The sequence below is a fragment of the Eptesicus fuscus genome, chromosome 21 (genome assembly GCF_027574615.1).
Source record: "Eptesicus fuscus isolate TK198812 chromosome 21, DD_ASM_mEF_20220401, whole genome shotgun sequence".
In the NCBI taxonomy this organism is placed as follows: Eukaryota; Metazoa; Chordata; class Mammalia; order Chiroptera; family Vespertilionidae; genus Eptesicus; species Eptesicus fuscus.
The window spans coordinates 12,168,966-12,186,314 of NC_072493.1; the positions used below are offsets into that span (position 1 = coordinate 12,168,966).

The 17,349-nt window shown below is 44.1% G+C and overlaps 1 protein-coding gene across 1 annotated transcript in view; it reads right to left on the minus strand.

Moving 5' to 3' along the window:
- The window catches only part of LOC103284615 (cadherin-1), a 97,325-nt gene that overhangs the window by 12,720 nt on the left and 67,256 nt on the right, over positions 1–17,349 (minus strand). The window contains exons 14-25 of the mRNA XM_054709948.1: positions 16,587–16,730; positions 16,310–16,465; positions 15,397–15,541; positions 13,663–13,838; positions 13,277–13,399; positions 10,714–10,857; positions 10,435–10,590; positions 9,556–9,700; positions 8,005–8,180; positions 7,611–7,739; positions 5,837–6,016; positions 4,566–4,810 (exon numbers count right to left, since the gene is read on the minus strand). Coding sequence (XP_054565923.1) covers positions 4,566–4,810; positions 5,837–6,016; positions 7,611–7,739; positions 8,005–8,180; positions 9,556–9,700; positions 10,435–10,590; positions 10,714–10,857; positions 13,277–13,399; positions 13,663–13,838; positions 15,397–15,541; positions 16,310–16,465; positions 16,587–16,730 — 1,919 coding nt within the window. The remainder of the gene's footprint in view (positions 1–4,565; positions 4,811–5,836; positions 6,017–7,610; positions 7,740–8,004; positions 8,181–9,555; positions 9,701–10,434; positions 10,591–10,713; positions 10,858–13,276; positions 13,400–13,662; positions 13,839–15,396; positions 15,542–16,309; positions 16,466–16,586; positions 16,731–17,349) is intronic.

Here is a 17,349-nt window from a genome sequence, read left to right on the forward strand (position 1 = left end):
AAAGGTAAATGTTTCCTCTTTGCAATTAAATTATACCCTGAGGGGAGATAATCTGAGAATATCCTGTTCAACTAACTTTCCTCCCATAGATTTAACTGTGGGTAATTCTTGCCTGAATAATGAGTATTATCATCTTTATGTATTTTTCAAAGCAAACTCTTTCAGAGTTTGGCATCACTCAGCACCCTGCCATTAGCATTTGGAGATTTGGTAACTTGGGGATGGGCCTCTATAGTGGCATTTTTTAAAAATATATTTTTTAATTGATTTCAGAGAGGAAGGGAGAGGGAGAGAGAGAGAGAAACATCAATGAGGGAGGATCACTGATATTGGTTGTCTCCTGCATGCCCTCTACTGGGGACTGAGCCCGCAACCCAGGCATGTGCCCTGACCGGGAATCGAACCACGATCTCCTGGTTCATAGGTTGATGCTCAACCACTGAGCCAAGCTGGTCAGGCTAGAGTGGCATTTAATGGTAGGTGTGAAACAGGCTAAAACTTCTTATGGTCATGCAGAGCAAAAAAAAAATAAAAATGCTTTATTCAAAATGCCAAGTGAGTTCTTTCCATCATCTTCCCATGCCTCCATAAGGGTGCACATGGATGTCCTGGCTGATTCTCAAGAGGATCAACAATGCCAAAAGGAGAGGTCCTTATTAGGCCGCCCTCCAAAGTCACCATCTGGTTTCTAACTGTGATGATGAAGCATAGTTACATTGGCAAATTTGAAATTATTGATGCTCACAGAGTTGGGGGAAATTGCTGTGAACCTCACAGGCAGGTCAAACAAGTGTGGCGAGATCAGCCCCAGGTTTTATAAGCAACACAAAGATCCTGCTCCCATCCCATCAGTTCCGTTTCATTGTACTGACAACTCCAGCGGGCACTGCCCCATGAAGAAGCAAGACAAAAACACACAGGAGGGAAAACCTGGGATTCTTTTTTCAGGGATGTAATACATACATGCAAATAAAATGCCTCAGTGGGTTACAACAATAACCAAAAAAAAAAAGGCCAAAAGCAAAGAGAACACTGGTAAGCAACACCTTATTAGGAGTACAAAGCCAATCCATCAGAGGGCACATAGGCGTGAAAAACAGGGAAATAGTGCTCAGTTAGTTATTCATTGGGGTCATGGGAAGACTCAGAAAAGCAAGCAAAGAAACTTAAGGAGGTAAGAGCCTTGGATACCTATAGGCTTATCCCCACTTCCTTAGAAGTGCAAAGCAATGAACTACACAGAGTGGTCTTTATCCAGGGGTAAGGGCCGCTACACAAACTATTAAGACTTGGTCCCTGACCCAAGGGAGGCTTTGAACTACCTATTTCACTATTGCAAGCTAAGATATCAACCCAGCCTGGAAACCCCTGGAACAAAAACACTACAACGTTATCTTAGTTCTTTACTATCCTTTTGAAGTTTGATTAAAAACACATCTTTTTTGGGCATGGCTCAGTGGTTGAGCATTGAACTATGAGCCAGGAGGTCATGGTTCAATTCCCAGTCAGGGCACATGCCTGGGTTGCAGGCTCCATCCCCGGTGGGGGGCGAGCAGGATGGTAGCCGATCAATGATTCTTTCTTTCTTTCTAAATTTAAATTATTTATTGTTTAAAGTATTACAAATGTCTCCTTTTTCCCCCATTGACCTCTCCCCGGTCGCCCCCATGCCCCAGCACATGCCCTCACCCCTCCCAACCCCCACCCCGTCTGTGTCCATTGGTTATGCTCATATGCATGCATACAAGTCCTTTGGTTGATCTCTTACCCCCTCACCTCCCTCAATGATTCTCTTTAATCATTGATGTTTTCATCTCTCTCTTCCTCTCCCTTCCTCTCTGAAATCAATATAAATATATATTTTTTAAAAACACCCCCCCTCCCCCCGCCGTTTCCAAAGGCTTTATTGGTAAATGTGCTTCAGAAAAGAAAGATTGACCCTATTGCTTCCAAGTCAATGGAATGAAGAGCGATGTCCAGGGACCATTCCAAGTGGAGCCAAAGAGGACTGGTGCTTTGTCCACCTCTTAGTCATAGATCCAGTCAAAAGCACAAGACCTGCAGTCAACCAAGTCTTCAGGCTTACACCATAGGATGGTTTCTCTCTCGGCACTTCTTACCGAATCACTGCCGACAGTGATGTTCCTGCCAACCTGAACGCAGAAGTCTCCGAGGAGGATTCTGGCTTAGAATCTGCTGGGTGGGTCTCCCCAAGCATCACGGGCCCTGTCTTCACCACATTCAGCCCTGCCCAGACCGTGGCCGCCACAGGCCCCGAGTTCATGTACCTCACCAGCCCGGGGTAGAATGGGTGGTCTTTTAGTTCAATGCTGTGCCGCTGCAGGAGTTCCTCAGAGGCCCAAAGGAACTTCATGGCCACGAGCAGAATCTCTTCTGCTCAAAGCACTTGATGCTGCCAACCAGGCCGCGCTCCCTGTTAGCCATGGAGGGCGAAGCGGGCAGGCAGGTGTCAACCGCTGCACTGCCAAAAACACACCTTATCCAGCCCTTATATTTTGGACCACGAAGAAGAATCCTTGGATTATGAGCAGTACATTGACTGCATGTGCAAAATTATGGTATTTTTAAAGCAAATCTCAAACATCAGAAGATTTCTTCTGCAAACACTTCAGCATGGATCCTGTATAGAAAAGGTTTTTTATTCTTACTTACTTACTTACTTATTTATCTAGTTAGTTAATCCTCATTCAAGGATATTTTTTTCCCCATTGATTTTTAGGGAGAGTGGAAAAGGGAAAGAGAGAGAGAAATATTGATGTGAGAGAAACACACCAATTGGTTGCCTCCTATAGGGGCCCTGACCAGGGCCTGGGCTGGAGAGGAGCCTAAAACCAAGGTATGTTCCCTTGACCAGAAATGAACCCGGGACCTGTTGGTCCGTAGGCCGATGCTCTATCCACTGAGCCAAACTGGCTAGGGTGATAAGGTTTTTTAAAAGACATAATCACAATGCCACTAACACACACAACAATAATTACTTAATGTCATCTAATGCTGAGTCTTTGTTCACCTTTCTCTAATTGCCTCAAGGGTGTTTCTGATAGTTGGATTGTTGAACTCACAGTCAAGCACAGCCTACACATTCCAGCTGGTTGGTCAGTCTCTTAACTCTTTCATCTATAGCAGTCACCCTCACCCTCTTGCCATTTATCTGTTGAAGAATATGTCATCTGTCATATAATTCCCACATTCTGTATTTGGCCGACTGCTTCTTCTTAGGATTTAACTTGTTTCTTCATTCCCTGTAATTCTTCAAAATCAGACCCTAAGACTTGATTAGATTCTGTTTCAACTTTTGTTTTCTCCAAAAATGATTTCTTAAGTGGCGCTGGGCACCTGCTGTTGAATCCCACCAGGTGGCACATCAAGGCGAGTTGTCATTGCTGTTTTAGTAAATGTTAAAATTAATCCAAGATGTGGGTGCTATCGGCCCGGTTCCTCCATTTTAAAAATCCCCATCATCCTTGAGCTAATGATGCTCGCGGCCACTAAGATCACTGACCAGACCCTCCACACAGTTCATCCCGTGCAGTGCGCACGTGGTTTAAAGGCATTTACGAGCCCTCTCATTCAGGACAGAAGTAACACTTCCGGAAAAACCTCAGAAGTTGAAGTCACACTTAAACTCTTTCCATCTGCTTCTTTTAAGTTTCATTAAGTCACATGCCCGGAGGCTAAAACACAAACACCATCCACAACAATAACACACTCAATTACCAAACAAACTTGACTCTCCTCTGCATTTTTTATTTATTTATTTTCCAAATATATTTTTATTGATTTCAGAGAGGAAGAGAGAGGTAGAAACATCAATGATGAGAGAGAATCATTGATTGGCTGCCTCCTGCATGTCCCACACTGGAGATTGAGCCTGCACCCTAGGCATGTGCCCTGACCGGGAATTGAACTGTGACCTCCTGGTTCATAGGTCGACACTCAACCACTGAGCCACGCTGGCTGGGCTCACATAACATTTTTATAAATAGTTCAGAGGTCGTGACAGATTCCTCTGAAGTAGGTATTAACAAGTAGAAATCTAGCTCCCTGAGAAGAGGACGTGAGTACCACAGAGGAAAGGCCTCCATTACCCCTGGAAACCACACGTACTAACAAGACACATGTGTGTCATGTTTGGGTTTGTGCTTTAATAGTTTTTCCTAGTCAAACCCAGCTCTCAAAAGTCTAGAACACTGTTGCTGTTGGTTTGTGTGTATTTTCAGTATCTGTGGCTGTAATTTACACCACAGAGGTGCTTTCAAGTTTAAAGAGAACAATAAACTTATAGACAAAGCACATATGTAAATTAAAACCACATTCCTACTATACTACGTGAACTCAAAGAGAGGAAGCACGGTAATCCTGGAATGGCTAGCTATAGAGGGAAGGGGAAAAGATATGGGGAATGGAGATAAAAAGGAAATTTTTTTAAAAAAACAAACAATTAAGAGAAGGGTCTTGCACCAATGATGATAAAATGTTATAAATTAAGTACTTTATATACATACACCCAGTTGCTCCAAGTCAGTTGAAAAACCCACACTTACGTTATCTTCTGGTCCATGAACGTGTCCGGATCCTGGGCGGTGTAAGATGTGATTTCCTGTCCCACTGGAAAGTCTTCGGACACCTCCAGTCTCTTTTGGGGAGGCATGAAGATGGGGGCTTCGTTCACATCCATCACATCCACGGTGACGGTGGCTGTGGAAGTAGACAGAGCAACCTCAAAGGGGATCGAATTCTTCACTGTCACGTAGAGAATGTACTGCTGCTTGGCCTCAAAATCTAAGCCCTAAAAAAAAAAAAAAGTGTTAAAAATGTTATATTAGTAGAAAATAACAACAACACTTAACTATTGCTTTTGGTTAGCAACATACCAGTGATTCTCAACTCTGGCTGCATTCAAGTTGGGGACCCCCGCACCCCCGCCAGAAGGAGAAGAAAGATGAACTCATGAAATCTCAAACAGCAAGCTTCAGTTAACAAACACTAGCACGTTAACTCAAGAGCAGTGCGAATGCTCACATCCTGTCTGACATGCTGGCCATGTGATAGCAGATGGACAGAAGATCCTATGTGACTTGGGAAACTTAACCGCTAGGCCTGTTTCTATACCTAAGAAAGCAGGAAAAGGAACTACCTCACATTTAATAATTATTATTTAAGAATAATAATTTTTTAATAATTTTAAAAATCACTCATGCCCAGCCAGCATGGCTCAGTGGTTGAGCGTCGACCCATGCATGCACCAACAGATTGCCTGTTCAATTCCCGGTCAGGGCGCATGCCCAGATTGGGGGCTGGATCCCAGAGAAGGGCATGTCGTTGTTGATGTTTCTCTCTCATCGATGTTTCTCTCTCTCTCTCTTTCTCTCCCCCTTTCCCTTCCTCTCTTTCTAAAATCAATTTTTAAAAAAAATCACTCAACTTCTTATTTTCAAGTTTCCAAGACATCTTTCAATCATAATCATATCTGACCCACTTCTAAAATAATTCAGGAAAATAGCAGGGACCAATAAACCATTTTTGCTCTCATTTGCAAAATGGATATGGACGGCAGGCAAATGCTTCAAGGAAAGAGCCTATTAAAACAGATGGTACTTCCTCTTCAATTCTAGGATGCTGGGTAGGAGCTTCCTGACTTCTCACAGGAGCCTGAAGAGTCACTGCAAATCCCAAATGGTCCAAGGAAACTGGGAAAGCCAGCCACCTCTACCCCCCGAATAGCATGTTAATTTACTGAGAAGACAACAGGGACAAGGGAGTCGGCAGCTAGCTGGGCTGTCAGTTTCTGCATCTTGCCAAGCACCATACAAACCTTAGCCGTTTTCAAAATGCCATCGTTGGTTACTGGGTCTGTGTCGACAACAAATTGGTCCTTGCCATTTAATACAGTGTACACGGCCTCCCACGCCGGGGTTCTGGGGAGGTCGGCATCAGTCACTTTGAGCGTAGCGATTACGGCATCAGCCTCGTTCTCATAAACCTGCCCCTGGTACTGCAGAACAAAGGAAAAGACGGGTCACGTATGACTTCCTGAGACACGATAGTGAAACCAGGTCTCAGGGGGCTAAGGGAATGCTCAGAGGAAGTGGCCACCCAACCAGAAGGGCCCTTCTTTCCTGTCGGTGGGTCAGGTAGCACTTAGGAGTACCTAAAGTAGCTCTCCAAGGCCCTGGCTATCTGGGCCTCTCAGCACACTCTGGCTCAGGTGTTGAGTTAAGAATTCTAAAACTCTAAACTTAGTCTACAAGGTCCTGCAGGACCCACCTCATTTGGTTCTCTACGCTGTTTTGCAGTTCTTGCTATGCATCAAGCTCCCTCTTGATTCAGGGCATATCCTTCTGCATGCAACACTTCCATCCTCCCCTGTCCTGCACATTTGCCAACCTCCTTTCGGGTCTTAGTACAAATGTTACTCACTGGCACAATGTCTAGGTGAGGGTGGCAGACACGGCTAATTGCCTACTGAATATCCAGTCTCCCCTTCTTCACTTACGGTATTGTTGGAGGAAGCAATGTTCCCAAATAAAATACTCTATTTCCAGTCTTCCTTTGCAGACAGCAGTTGTTAATGAGATGTAAACAAACTTTGTGGGATGGGTCTTCCCAGAAATAATTGGACTTAACTTAGCAGCAATGCCTTTTGCACGCCTTGCCCTTGCCTCCCTCCTGGGCCACAAGGAAGCATTGAGGGTGGAAGTCATGCCCCAAAACAAAGCAGGCGTGGTCTCTATTGCCAGAGTGGACTATCCACCTCTGGGTTTTTTGGGACACAAGAGAAAACGTCAACCCTATTTGTTTAACCCCCAAGAGGCTAGTCTCTGTTACTAACCATTGAGCTGATTTCTAATTAATACAATAAGATTTAAGGTTCTTTTGTGGGGCATAGTCCCTTCTCCTGCACCGCACCCTATCCTGTATAATAATCCTATATAATAAAAGCCTAATATGCAAATTGACTGAATAGCGGAACGACCAGTGAAACGACCGGTCGCTATGATGTGCACTGACCACCAGGGGGCAGGCACTCAACACAGAAACTGTCCCCAGCCCGCAGGCCCCAGGCCAGTCAAGGCGGGTGACAGCGGCCTCACCGAACCCCCCAATCGCCCTGCTAGTCGCCCCACAGATCAACCCTGATCGCCAGCCAGGCCTAGGGACCCTACCCATGCACAAATTTCATGCATCGGGCCACTAGTTTAATATAATTGCACACAATTATCCGTTTAAGTTGTCTAACATCTAGATAGACTATCAACTTCGTGAAAATGGCATCTTTGGCCTTGTTGGTGATAATATCGCAAGTGTCTAACATAGTGCCTGGTATTAACTCAGAAAATGTTTGTTCAATGAATAACTAGAACCTGGTAAGATTTGCTACCAAGATACACAATTCGAGGACATGGCTTCAATAGATGCTTTCTGCCACTTCACAAAATTCTGCCAATAGGCACCAGATAAAGACAACAGCTACCCCAATCTGCTTGCTTCTTAGTTTGAAGTTCACTAGTCTCCGGAAAGTTTTCAAGAGCAGTTGTAAAGTGACAAAGGACCTTTCTTTAGAAACCATCAAGGAGTTGCAGAATTACCGTGGTTGGGTCAAATTCAGGAGGGTTGTCGTTGATGTCAAGGACCGTGATCACAGCTTTTGCAGTTGTGCTTAAGCCTTCACCTTGAAGGTCAGCAGCTTCAATCACCAGAGAGTAGTTGGGAAACTTCTGCAAGAGATTGAGCACACCCAAGTTAGGACCAACAGCCACATCAGCCCAGCCCACAGCATAGACACAGATATTTTATCATCTGCGTAAATGCCCACCTACCAGCCTGTCTGCTAGGCACACAACCTCTGCACACATGTGCAGATGCAAAGCTCAGACCATGACCATGTAGGTGGTAACTGGCCTCAGCAGAGTTTTGTGTTGTCCATGGATTTAGCTAATGTGCATTTGCCCACAACACCCTCTGGATCTCTTCCCCGCTAACCTCACGGTCCAGCCCGGTAGTGAGCACACTGATGACTCCTGTGTCCCTGTTGATGGTGAACATTTGCTCATGAGGCTCTTTAGGCTCTTGGCTGATGATCTTGTAAGCAATGGCAGCGTTGTAGGTGTTCACTTCGTCGTCTGCGTCTGTGGCTGAGACCTGCATCACGGAGGTTCCTGGAAGCATGAAAGGAGAGGAAGATCGGGTCAAGCTGCACTTCAGGGTCTGGGCAGTACTGCTCAACTCAATTCTGTCCAGAGCGTTAAAGGTGGGACCCCGGGGACACACTGTGTCACAGAGCTTCTGATTGCTAATTTCCAAATTTCTTACCAAAGTGCTACCAGAGGAAGAACGCCTTCCCCGAGATGAGCAGTTTTCCCAAGCAAATATTTTGGGTGGAGGTGGATGTGAGGAGGAGATGGGGAATAGAGTGAGGGTTAAACTAAAGCGTTTTGCCATGTCTCTTATAGTGAGTGAATAGCCTGAAATATAGGAAAAATCTCAAGACTTCCGCAACTGTCTTCTCCGCCACAGCTTCACCTGAGAGAATGGGTCCTTTGAGATCACTGCCTTCCAGGTGGGAGAAAATATTTATAACACAAGTGACTGACAGGACTAGTTCCTAGGACACCTAAATATCTATAAGAGTTTATAGGAAAAAGGCATATAGCCCAAGGGAATAAAAGGCCAAACAACTTGAATAGACAAGTCGTCAAGGAGAAACTCAAGCCTGTCTGGTATGGCTCAGTGGCTGAGCGTAGACCCAGGAACCAAGAGGTAGCCAGTTCAATTCCTGGTCCCGACACATACCAGGGTTGGGGCTCGGTCCCCACTGTGGGGTGTGCAGCTAATTGATGATGTTTCGCTCTCATCAATGTTTTTATCTCTCGATCCCTCTCCTTTTCTCTCTCTCTAAAAAAAAGATCAATAAAAACATTTAAAAAAAGAAGAAACTCAAAAGCCAACAAACATATGAGATGCTTAGCCTGTTAATAATCAGAGAAATGCACTTTTAAACTGTACTGAGAAGTCATTACACATTGACTAAAGCTAAAGAGTCTAATAATTCCAGGATATACATGGCTGATGGAAGTGCAAATTGGTTTGACCACATTGGAAAACAGTTTATCACCATGTAGAAAAATAGGCAAAACAAGATTTTATCTAGGGGCAAAAACATACAATGTAGAAGACAAATTAAAAAAAAAAACACACAAAACACAAGGGAATAATTACCACAAAGAACAGGAGGGCAGTGTCTACCTCTAAGGGAAGGAGAAAAAAATGTGATCAGGAAAATTGTATGAGGGGTTCATACTACTGTTTAGTGAAGGAAGGTTGTGTTTAAATCCCTCTGATTTTATACACATTTTTGCAGGTAGAGTGCTACATGCATGCACACGAACAGTGCGCACACACACACACACACACACACACAGTGGCTTTCACTGAAATTCTGTCCACAAGAAGGGCCTGATCCCAAATGCCAGCCCCAAAACACTGGGGGTTCAAAGGACCTAAGCATCTTTCTGGGTATTTGGCTCCTCTTACCTGGGAGAGCACCTTCATCGACAGACCCCTCAAAGACCGCCTGGATGAACTCGGGCCTGTTGTCATTCTGATCTGTCACCGTGATCACAATCTCCATCGGATCCTCAATGGCATTCCCATTGGAAGACACAGCGTGAGAGAAGAGCTGCAAGAGCCACGGGAGGGTTACTTGGGCCCCAAGAAGAGAAGAAGTGGGAGCAGTGGCCCGACCAGAGAGTGGGCTCCACCTGGTGTCCCCTCCTTCCCACTCTCTGAGACCCGAGTGCATGGACACCTGCAGCAGAGCCCTTTTCTCACCCACGTGCTGCTGCTCCAATGAGGTCAGCACACTGGCTGAGAGCATGACATGTGGAGACCTGAGGGCTGGAGAACACACCCACCAGGTCAGAGCTCCCATTCCCTCCTCAGGATCTAGGCTCAGGAGATAACGGTGGAACCCTAACGCTCTGACTTCTTCCAAGCAGGGTAAAATTAGCCTGGCCACTCCAGTTTAGTGTGTCCTCCTGATTTTTCTGCATTTGGCATCAATACATTACTTCCCAGTTTCCGTAAGCTCACTCTGCTATGGGGCCCAGAAATAATTTTTGTTCTCCAACATCATCACTGGCCTCTACTTTTAGCTCCAGTAGGCTGATATCTTGGGTCCAAAGTTATGCATGATGCATAAGGACTCTCCCCGCATTATTCCTAACAACAAAAGTAATTTAACAACCCCCATATCCAGGTTCTCCTGTCATTTCTCTTTATCAATAGGTCCCAAAGCGGCAAATTAAGCCCCTCTTATGTCCACAGTCTCGAATCTAGGAATCCAAATCAGTTGATCAAACAATTTTGGAAAGATGGGACCCGATCATTAATAAGCATCTAAGAGATACTCACTATGTACTTGGCAATTGCTTCTCTGTCCAGAGGCTGCGTCACCTTTAGCCATCCTGTCTCTCTTTCAATAATAAACACACCGACGGGGGGTGCATCAGCTCCTTGGCCAGTGATGCTGTAGAAAACCTGTGTCTCTTTGTCTCTGTTAGACTTGATCTGGAGACAAAACAGACACAGAATTAGCAAGGGAGGATCCTTACATTCGGTCTTTCTTCTTCCTCTCCTTGGTCCTTCTCTGCCAAATTCCTCCCAAAGAAAATAGAGAACATTCTTCTCTACCTGGACCAGATTTTTAGGAAACGGGCCTTTCTCATTTTCTGGGCAGCTGATGGGAGGGATAACCCAGTCTCTCTTCTGTCTTCTGAGACCATGGTGGGAGTCGGGAAATGTGAGCACTTCCATTCGGGCTTCAGGGAGAGAGTCCTAAAAGGAAAAGAGACGAAGAACATAATGAGATAATTCATGAGAAATAATGCCTGCCAAACAATCCAATCTATCCAGTCAGCATCTCCATCCTTGTGGGGACAGCAAGTGATTTTAAGTTAATAACAAAATTAACAGCCCAAACAAAACGCAATTAAATGCTTTGCCATAATAAAGTGTTCTCTCTTGATCTTCCTTAGTACCCAGAGTTCAAGCAATCATTATACATGCACGATGATAGGTTTGTGGGTTTCATGATATTTTACAAGTATTTTAAGCCTACAATGTCACAACTGTCATGTTTTTAAAATTTTATTTTTCCATTCCAGCTTACATTCAATATTATGTTGTACTAGAGGCCTGATGCATGAAATTTGTGCGAGAGACGGCAGGCACCCGGGACCAGGCTTCCCTCGCAGGCCCAGCTTCATCAGGAAGGTCGTCCGGTCTCATTAGCATATTACACATATATATGTATATATGTGTATATGTGTGTGTGTGTGTGTGTGTGTGTGTGTGTGTGTGTATGTATTAATATATAAATTACTTTATCATTTATGGAGATATATATAGATTAATTTCAAGTGTACAGCATTGTGGTGAGATAATCATATACTTTACAAAACACACCTGTCATTTTTAATAGAACTGTATACTCCAATGATTTTGTATCAGCTTACTCAACAACTGGATATCCTGGTGTTTTAATTTCTTTTGCTTTATATTTTTCTTAGGGTTATAGGTCCCCAAATTCAGCCAAAATCAGTGAGTTTTGGGAACTGGTACTAAGACTACTTTGTGATAAATAAAAATCCCTTACTCTTGTGGTGTCACTATATCTTTAAGGTGTCCATTTGTTCTAACACAGTGGTCGGCAAACCGTGGCTCACGAGCCACATGCGGCTCTTTGGCCCCTTGAGTGTGGCTCTTCCACAAAATACCGCATGCAGGCGCGCACAAACAGTGCGATTGAAACTTCGTGGCCCATGCGCAGAAGTTGGTTTTCGGCCTGGGCGAGTCTATTTTGAAGAAGTGGCGTTAGAACACTCAAGGGGCCAAAGAACCGCATGTGGCTCGCGAGCCGCAGTTTGCCGACCACTGTTCTAACAGAAGCTGCTGGGATGAAAACCAAAAACATCCTTTGAGACTTGTATTAAACAGTTTTCATGTGTGATAATGACAATGTTATGCACACAAAGGAATATAAGATAGTGGAAGATGGAAGGGAAAAAAATCTTCCAAATTGATTAAGTGTTTTAAAGTGATTAGTGGTAACACGGTCAAAGTTCCAGAGGACAATTCCATCCCTCATCATCTATAAAGTCACTGGTCACTGTTTGCCCAGTGTGATTCAAGCCCTAGTTTTTGTTTTTTTTTTAAATTTGACTCAAAATGCACAAGACAAACAGGAGATGTGACCAGATATCACCACAAAAGCCTTCCCAATTCTGCATAGTTCACACACACACACACCATCTTCATCCTCACATTCACCTCCTAGAGAAGCAGTCCTGCCTGGGTATGCGCTGGCTTTGGAGTGTTCTCCCTGGCTTTGAATTCTCACTATTCACTTGCATATTGCGGGCAGATTATTTAACTTTTCTGTCCACCCGTTTCCTAACATCTAAGAATGGAGATAATATTAGTACCTACACCTCATAAGGTTCTTGGGAGGAATAAATGAGGTATTAATGCCTGAACATAGTAAGTGCTCCATAAATGACAATCATGGAGAGGATGGTTGAACTGGTTGGAAAACACTGATTTATCGTTTTAATGAAGTCAACTTTGGGACGTGACCCTACACAGAACTAAACACAAACCCAACGGTCAATACTGTAACCTAAGCATAAACAGCACCATCTTGCACCGCCATGGTGGCGAACCAGCACGGATGAGTGCATACAGAGTCACTTGCTCCACTGAAGAGGAAGACAAAGGCCATGCCTTGCTGACGTCAGGATTACAGAGTATTTTCAGAGAATGGTAATAAATGACGATGAGCACCTGGCTGGTAAAACATAACATTAATGGCTTCATGTGTAAAATTAAAGGGAACCGTGCCTAAGCATACTGAACAAGGAATTCATCCCTCAGAAAAAAGGATACATTAGAATAAGAAAACCCACCAACAAAGAGAAAGAACTGCAATGTCAGATCTAAACTTATTCTCCCGCCCACCAGGCCCCCACTTTATTTATGTATAAATTAACAAATAAAAATAGTAGGGAGCATTCCAGTCTGGGCATGTACCCTTGACTGGAATCGAACCAGGGACCCTTCATTCCGCAGGATGATGCTCTAGTCACTGAGCCAAACCGCCTAGGGCTGGGGAAAGTTTTCAAGGGCTTACCTCAGGAGCAGTTGTAAAGTGACAAAGGACCTTTCTTTGGAAACCATCAAAGAGTTGCGGAATTACCTTGGTTGGCTCAAATTCTGGAGGGTTGATGTAAAGGATTGTGATCACAGCTTTTGCAGTTGTGCTTAAGCCTTCACCTTGAAGGTCAGCAGCTTCAACCACCAGGGTGTAGTTGGGAAACTTCTGCAAGAGATTGAACACACCCAAGTTAGGACCAACAGCCACAGCAGCCAGCCCATAGCACAGACACAGATATTTTATCATCTGCGTAAATGCCAGCCTATCAGCCTGTCCGCTAGGCACACAACCTCTGCACACATGTGCAGATGCAAAGCTCAGACCATGACCATATAGGTGGTAACTGGCCTCAGCAGAGTTTTGTGTTGTCCATGGATTTAGCTAATGTGCATTTGCCCACAACACCCTCTGGATCTCTTCCCCCTAACCTCATGGTCCAGCCCGGTAGTGAGCACACTGATGACTCCTGTGTCCCTGTTGATGGTGAACATATGAGCATGAGGCTGTCTAGGCTCTTGGCTGATGATCCTGTAAGCGATGGCAGCGTTGTAGGTGTTCACTTCGTCGTCCGCGTCTGTGGCTGTGACCTGCATCACGGAGGTTCCTGGAAGCATGAAAGGAGAGGAAGATGGAGTCAAGCTGCATTCAGGGTCTGGTCAGTACTGCTCAACTCAACACTGCCCAGAGCGTTAAAGGCTGGGCCCCAGGGACACACCATGTCATGGCTCTTCTGGTTGCTAATTTCCAAATGATTTAAAACAGTGCTAGAGGAGGAAGGCTTCCATCAGGTGAGCAGTGTTCCAAGAAATTTTGGGTGAGCGTGGATGTGAGGGGGAGAAAGGAAATAAGTTCGGGTTAAATTAAAACTTTCTTTCATGTCTCTTATACTGAGTGAATAGCCTGAAAAACAGGAAAAATCCAAAGATGTCCACAATGGGCTTCTCGGCCACAGCTTCACATGAGGGAATGGGTCCTATGAGATCATTGCCTTCCAGGTGGGAGAAAATATTTATAACACAAGTGACTGACAGGACTAGCCCCTAGGACATCTAAATAACTCTAAGAGTTTATAGGAAAAAGACAAATAGCCCAAGGGAATAAAAGAGCAAAAGACTTGAATAGACAAGTTGTCAAGAAGAAACGCAACCCCGTCTGGTGTGGTTCAGTGGTTGAGCGTCAACCCAGGAACCAAGAAGTCTCTGGTCTGATTCCTGGTCAGGGCACCTGCCAATGGGTGGGACTCATCCACCATTTGGGAACATGCAGGAGGCTGCCAATCAATGATGTTTCTCTCTCATCAATGTTTCTATCTCCAGATCCCTCTCCCTTTTTCGCCCTCTAAAAAAAATCAATAAAAACATTTAAAAAAGAAAATGAAGAAATTCATAGGCAAACAAACATATGATAAGATACTTAGCCTTTTAATAATTAGAGAAATGCAATTATAATTGCACTGAGATATCATTCCTCATGGACTAAAGCTTAAAAAGTCTAGTAATTACAGAACATACATGGCTCATGGGCACACAAACTAGTTAGGCCACCTTGGAAAACAGTTTATCACCATGTAGAAAAGTAGGAAAAACTAACAAGATTTTTATCTAGGGTCAAATTCACACACGGAAGAAGAAAAATTTGGAGAAAAAGAAAAAAAGGAAATAATTACCACAAACATGAGGGCAGTATCTACCTTTATGGGAAGTAGAAAAAAATGCATCTCTATTTAGAGGCTGTGTGATCAGGAAAATTGTTTGATGGACTTAAACTCTGGCAAGGATCTATTTAGTGAAAGAAGGCTGTTTTTATTTTTACTTTATTTTTAAAAAATTTTTCTTAACATTTTCTTTTTCTAGTTTTTTTTTATTGTAAGAATACAGTATATAATACATAGAATGTACAAAAATGTGTTATCACCTGTTTATGTTATGGGTAAAGCTCAGGAAGGTTGTTTTTAAACTACTCTGATTTTATACACATTTTTACAAATAGCGGGTTGTACGCATGTGCAAGCATAGTGCCCTCCCCCACACACAAACACACTTACACACAGTGGCTTTCACTGAAATTCTGTCCACAAGAAGGGCCTGATCCCAAACGCCATTCCTAACACACTGCGATCCAGAGGACCTAAGCATCTTTCTGGGTATTTGGCTCCTCCTTACCTGGGAGAGCACCTTCATCGACAGACCCCTCAAAGACCGCCTGGGTGAACTCGGGCCTGTTGTCATTCTGATCTCTCACCGTGATCACAATCTCCATCGGATCCTCAATGGCATCCCCGTTGGAAGACACAGCGTGAGAGCAGAGCTGCAAGAGCCACGGGAGGGTTACTTGGGCCCCAAGAAGAGAAGAAGTGGGAGCAGTGGCCCGACCAGAGAGTGGGCTCCACCTGGTGTCCCCTCCTTCCCACTCTCTGAGACCCGAGTGCGTGGACACCTGCAGCAGAGCCCTTTCCTCACCCACGTGCTGCTGCTCCAATGAGGTCAGCACACTGGCTGAGAGCATGACATGTGGAGACCTGAGGGCTGGAGAACACACCCACCAGGTCAGAGCTCCCATTCCCTCCTCAGGATCTAGGCTCAGGAGATAACGGTGGAGCCCTAACGCTCTGACTTCTTCCAAGCAGGGTAAAATTAGCCTGGCCACTCCAGTCTAGTGTGTCCTCCTGATTTTTCTGCATTTGGCATCAATACATTACTTCCCAGTTTCCGTAAGCTCACTCTGCTATGGGGCCCAGAAATAGCTCTGTACATACGAGGAGCTTGGTTTTTTTTTCTCCCCAACATCATCACTGGCCTCTTCCTTTGAATGAGGAACTTTTAACTCCAAGAATAAGTTGATATCTTGAGTCTAAACTTATGCATGATGCATAAGGACTCTCCCTGCTTTATTCCTAACAACAAAAACAATTTAGCAATCCCCGTATCCAGGTTCTCCTGTCATTTCTCTTTATCAAAGTGGCAAATTAAGACCCTCTTATGTCCAGAGTGTCGAATCTAGGGATCCAAATCGGTTGACCAAAAAGTTTGGGAAAGATGGGACCCCATCATTAATAAACATCTAAGAGATACTCACTATGTATTGGGCAATTGCTTCTCTATCCAGAGGCTGCGTCACCTTTAGCCATCCTGTCTCTCTTTCAATAATAAACACACCGACGGGGGGTGCATCAGCTCCTTTGCCAGTGATGCTGTAGAAAACCTGTGTCTCTTTGTCTCTGCTAGACTTGATCTGGAGACAAAACAGACACAGAATTAGCAAGGGAGGATCCTTACATTCGGTCTTTCTCCTTCCTCTCTTTGGTCCTTCTCTGCCAATTCCTCGCAAAGAAATAGAGGGCATTCTTCTCTACCTGGACCAGATTCTTAGGAAACGGGCCTTTGTCATTTTCTGTGCAGCTGATGGGAGGGATAACCCAGTCTCTCTTCTGTCTTCTGAGACCACGGTGGCAGACAGGAAATGTGGGCACTTCCGTCTGGGTTTCAGGGAGAGATTCCTAAAAAGAAAAGAGATAAAAAAAAAACATAATGAGGGAAGTAACAGGCATCCAAATTGGAAAAGAAGAAGTTAAGTTGTCATTAGTCGCAGATGGCATGATATTGTACATAGAACACCCTAAAGACTCCATCAAAAAACTACTAGACTTAATAAATGAATTCCGCAATATAGCAGGATACAAAATTAACACCCAGAAATCTATAGCTTTTTTATGCACCAATAATGAACTCACAGAAAGAGAAATTAAAAAAACAATCCCATTTACCATGGCAACAAAAAGTATTAAGATACCTAGGAATAAACTTAACCAAAGATAGCCGATCCATAATTGCCTGTCATCATTGATGTTCTTTCTCTCTCTCTTTCTTCCTTCCTTTCTGAAATCAATATCCATATGTATATATTTAAATTGCTTACTCGCATAGTGTCATTTTGTCTACATGATGACCATTTGTTCTAATAGAAGCTACTGGGATCGAAACAAAAAACATCCTAAGAGACTTGTATTAAACAGTTTCCATGTAAAATAATGATAACGTTATGCACACACAGGGAAATAAGATAGTGGAAGATGGAAGGGAAAAAATCTTCCAAATTGTGCAAGAGTTTTAAAGTGA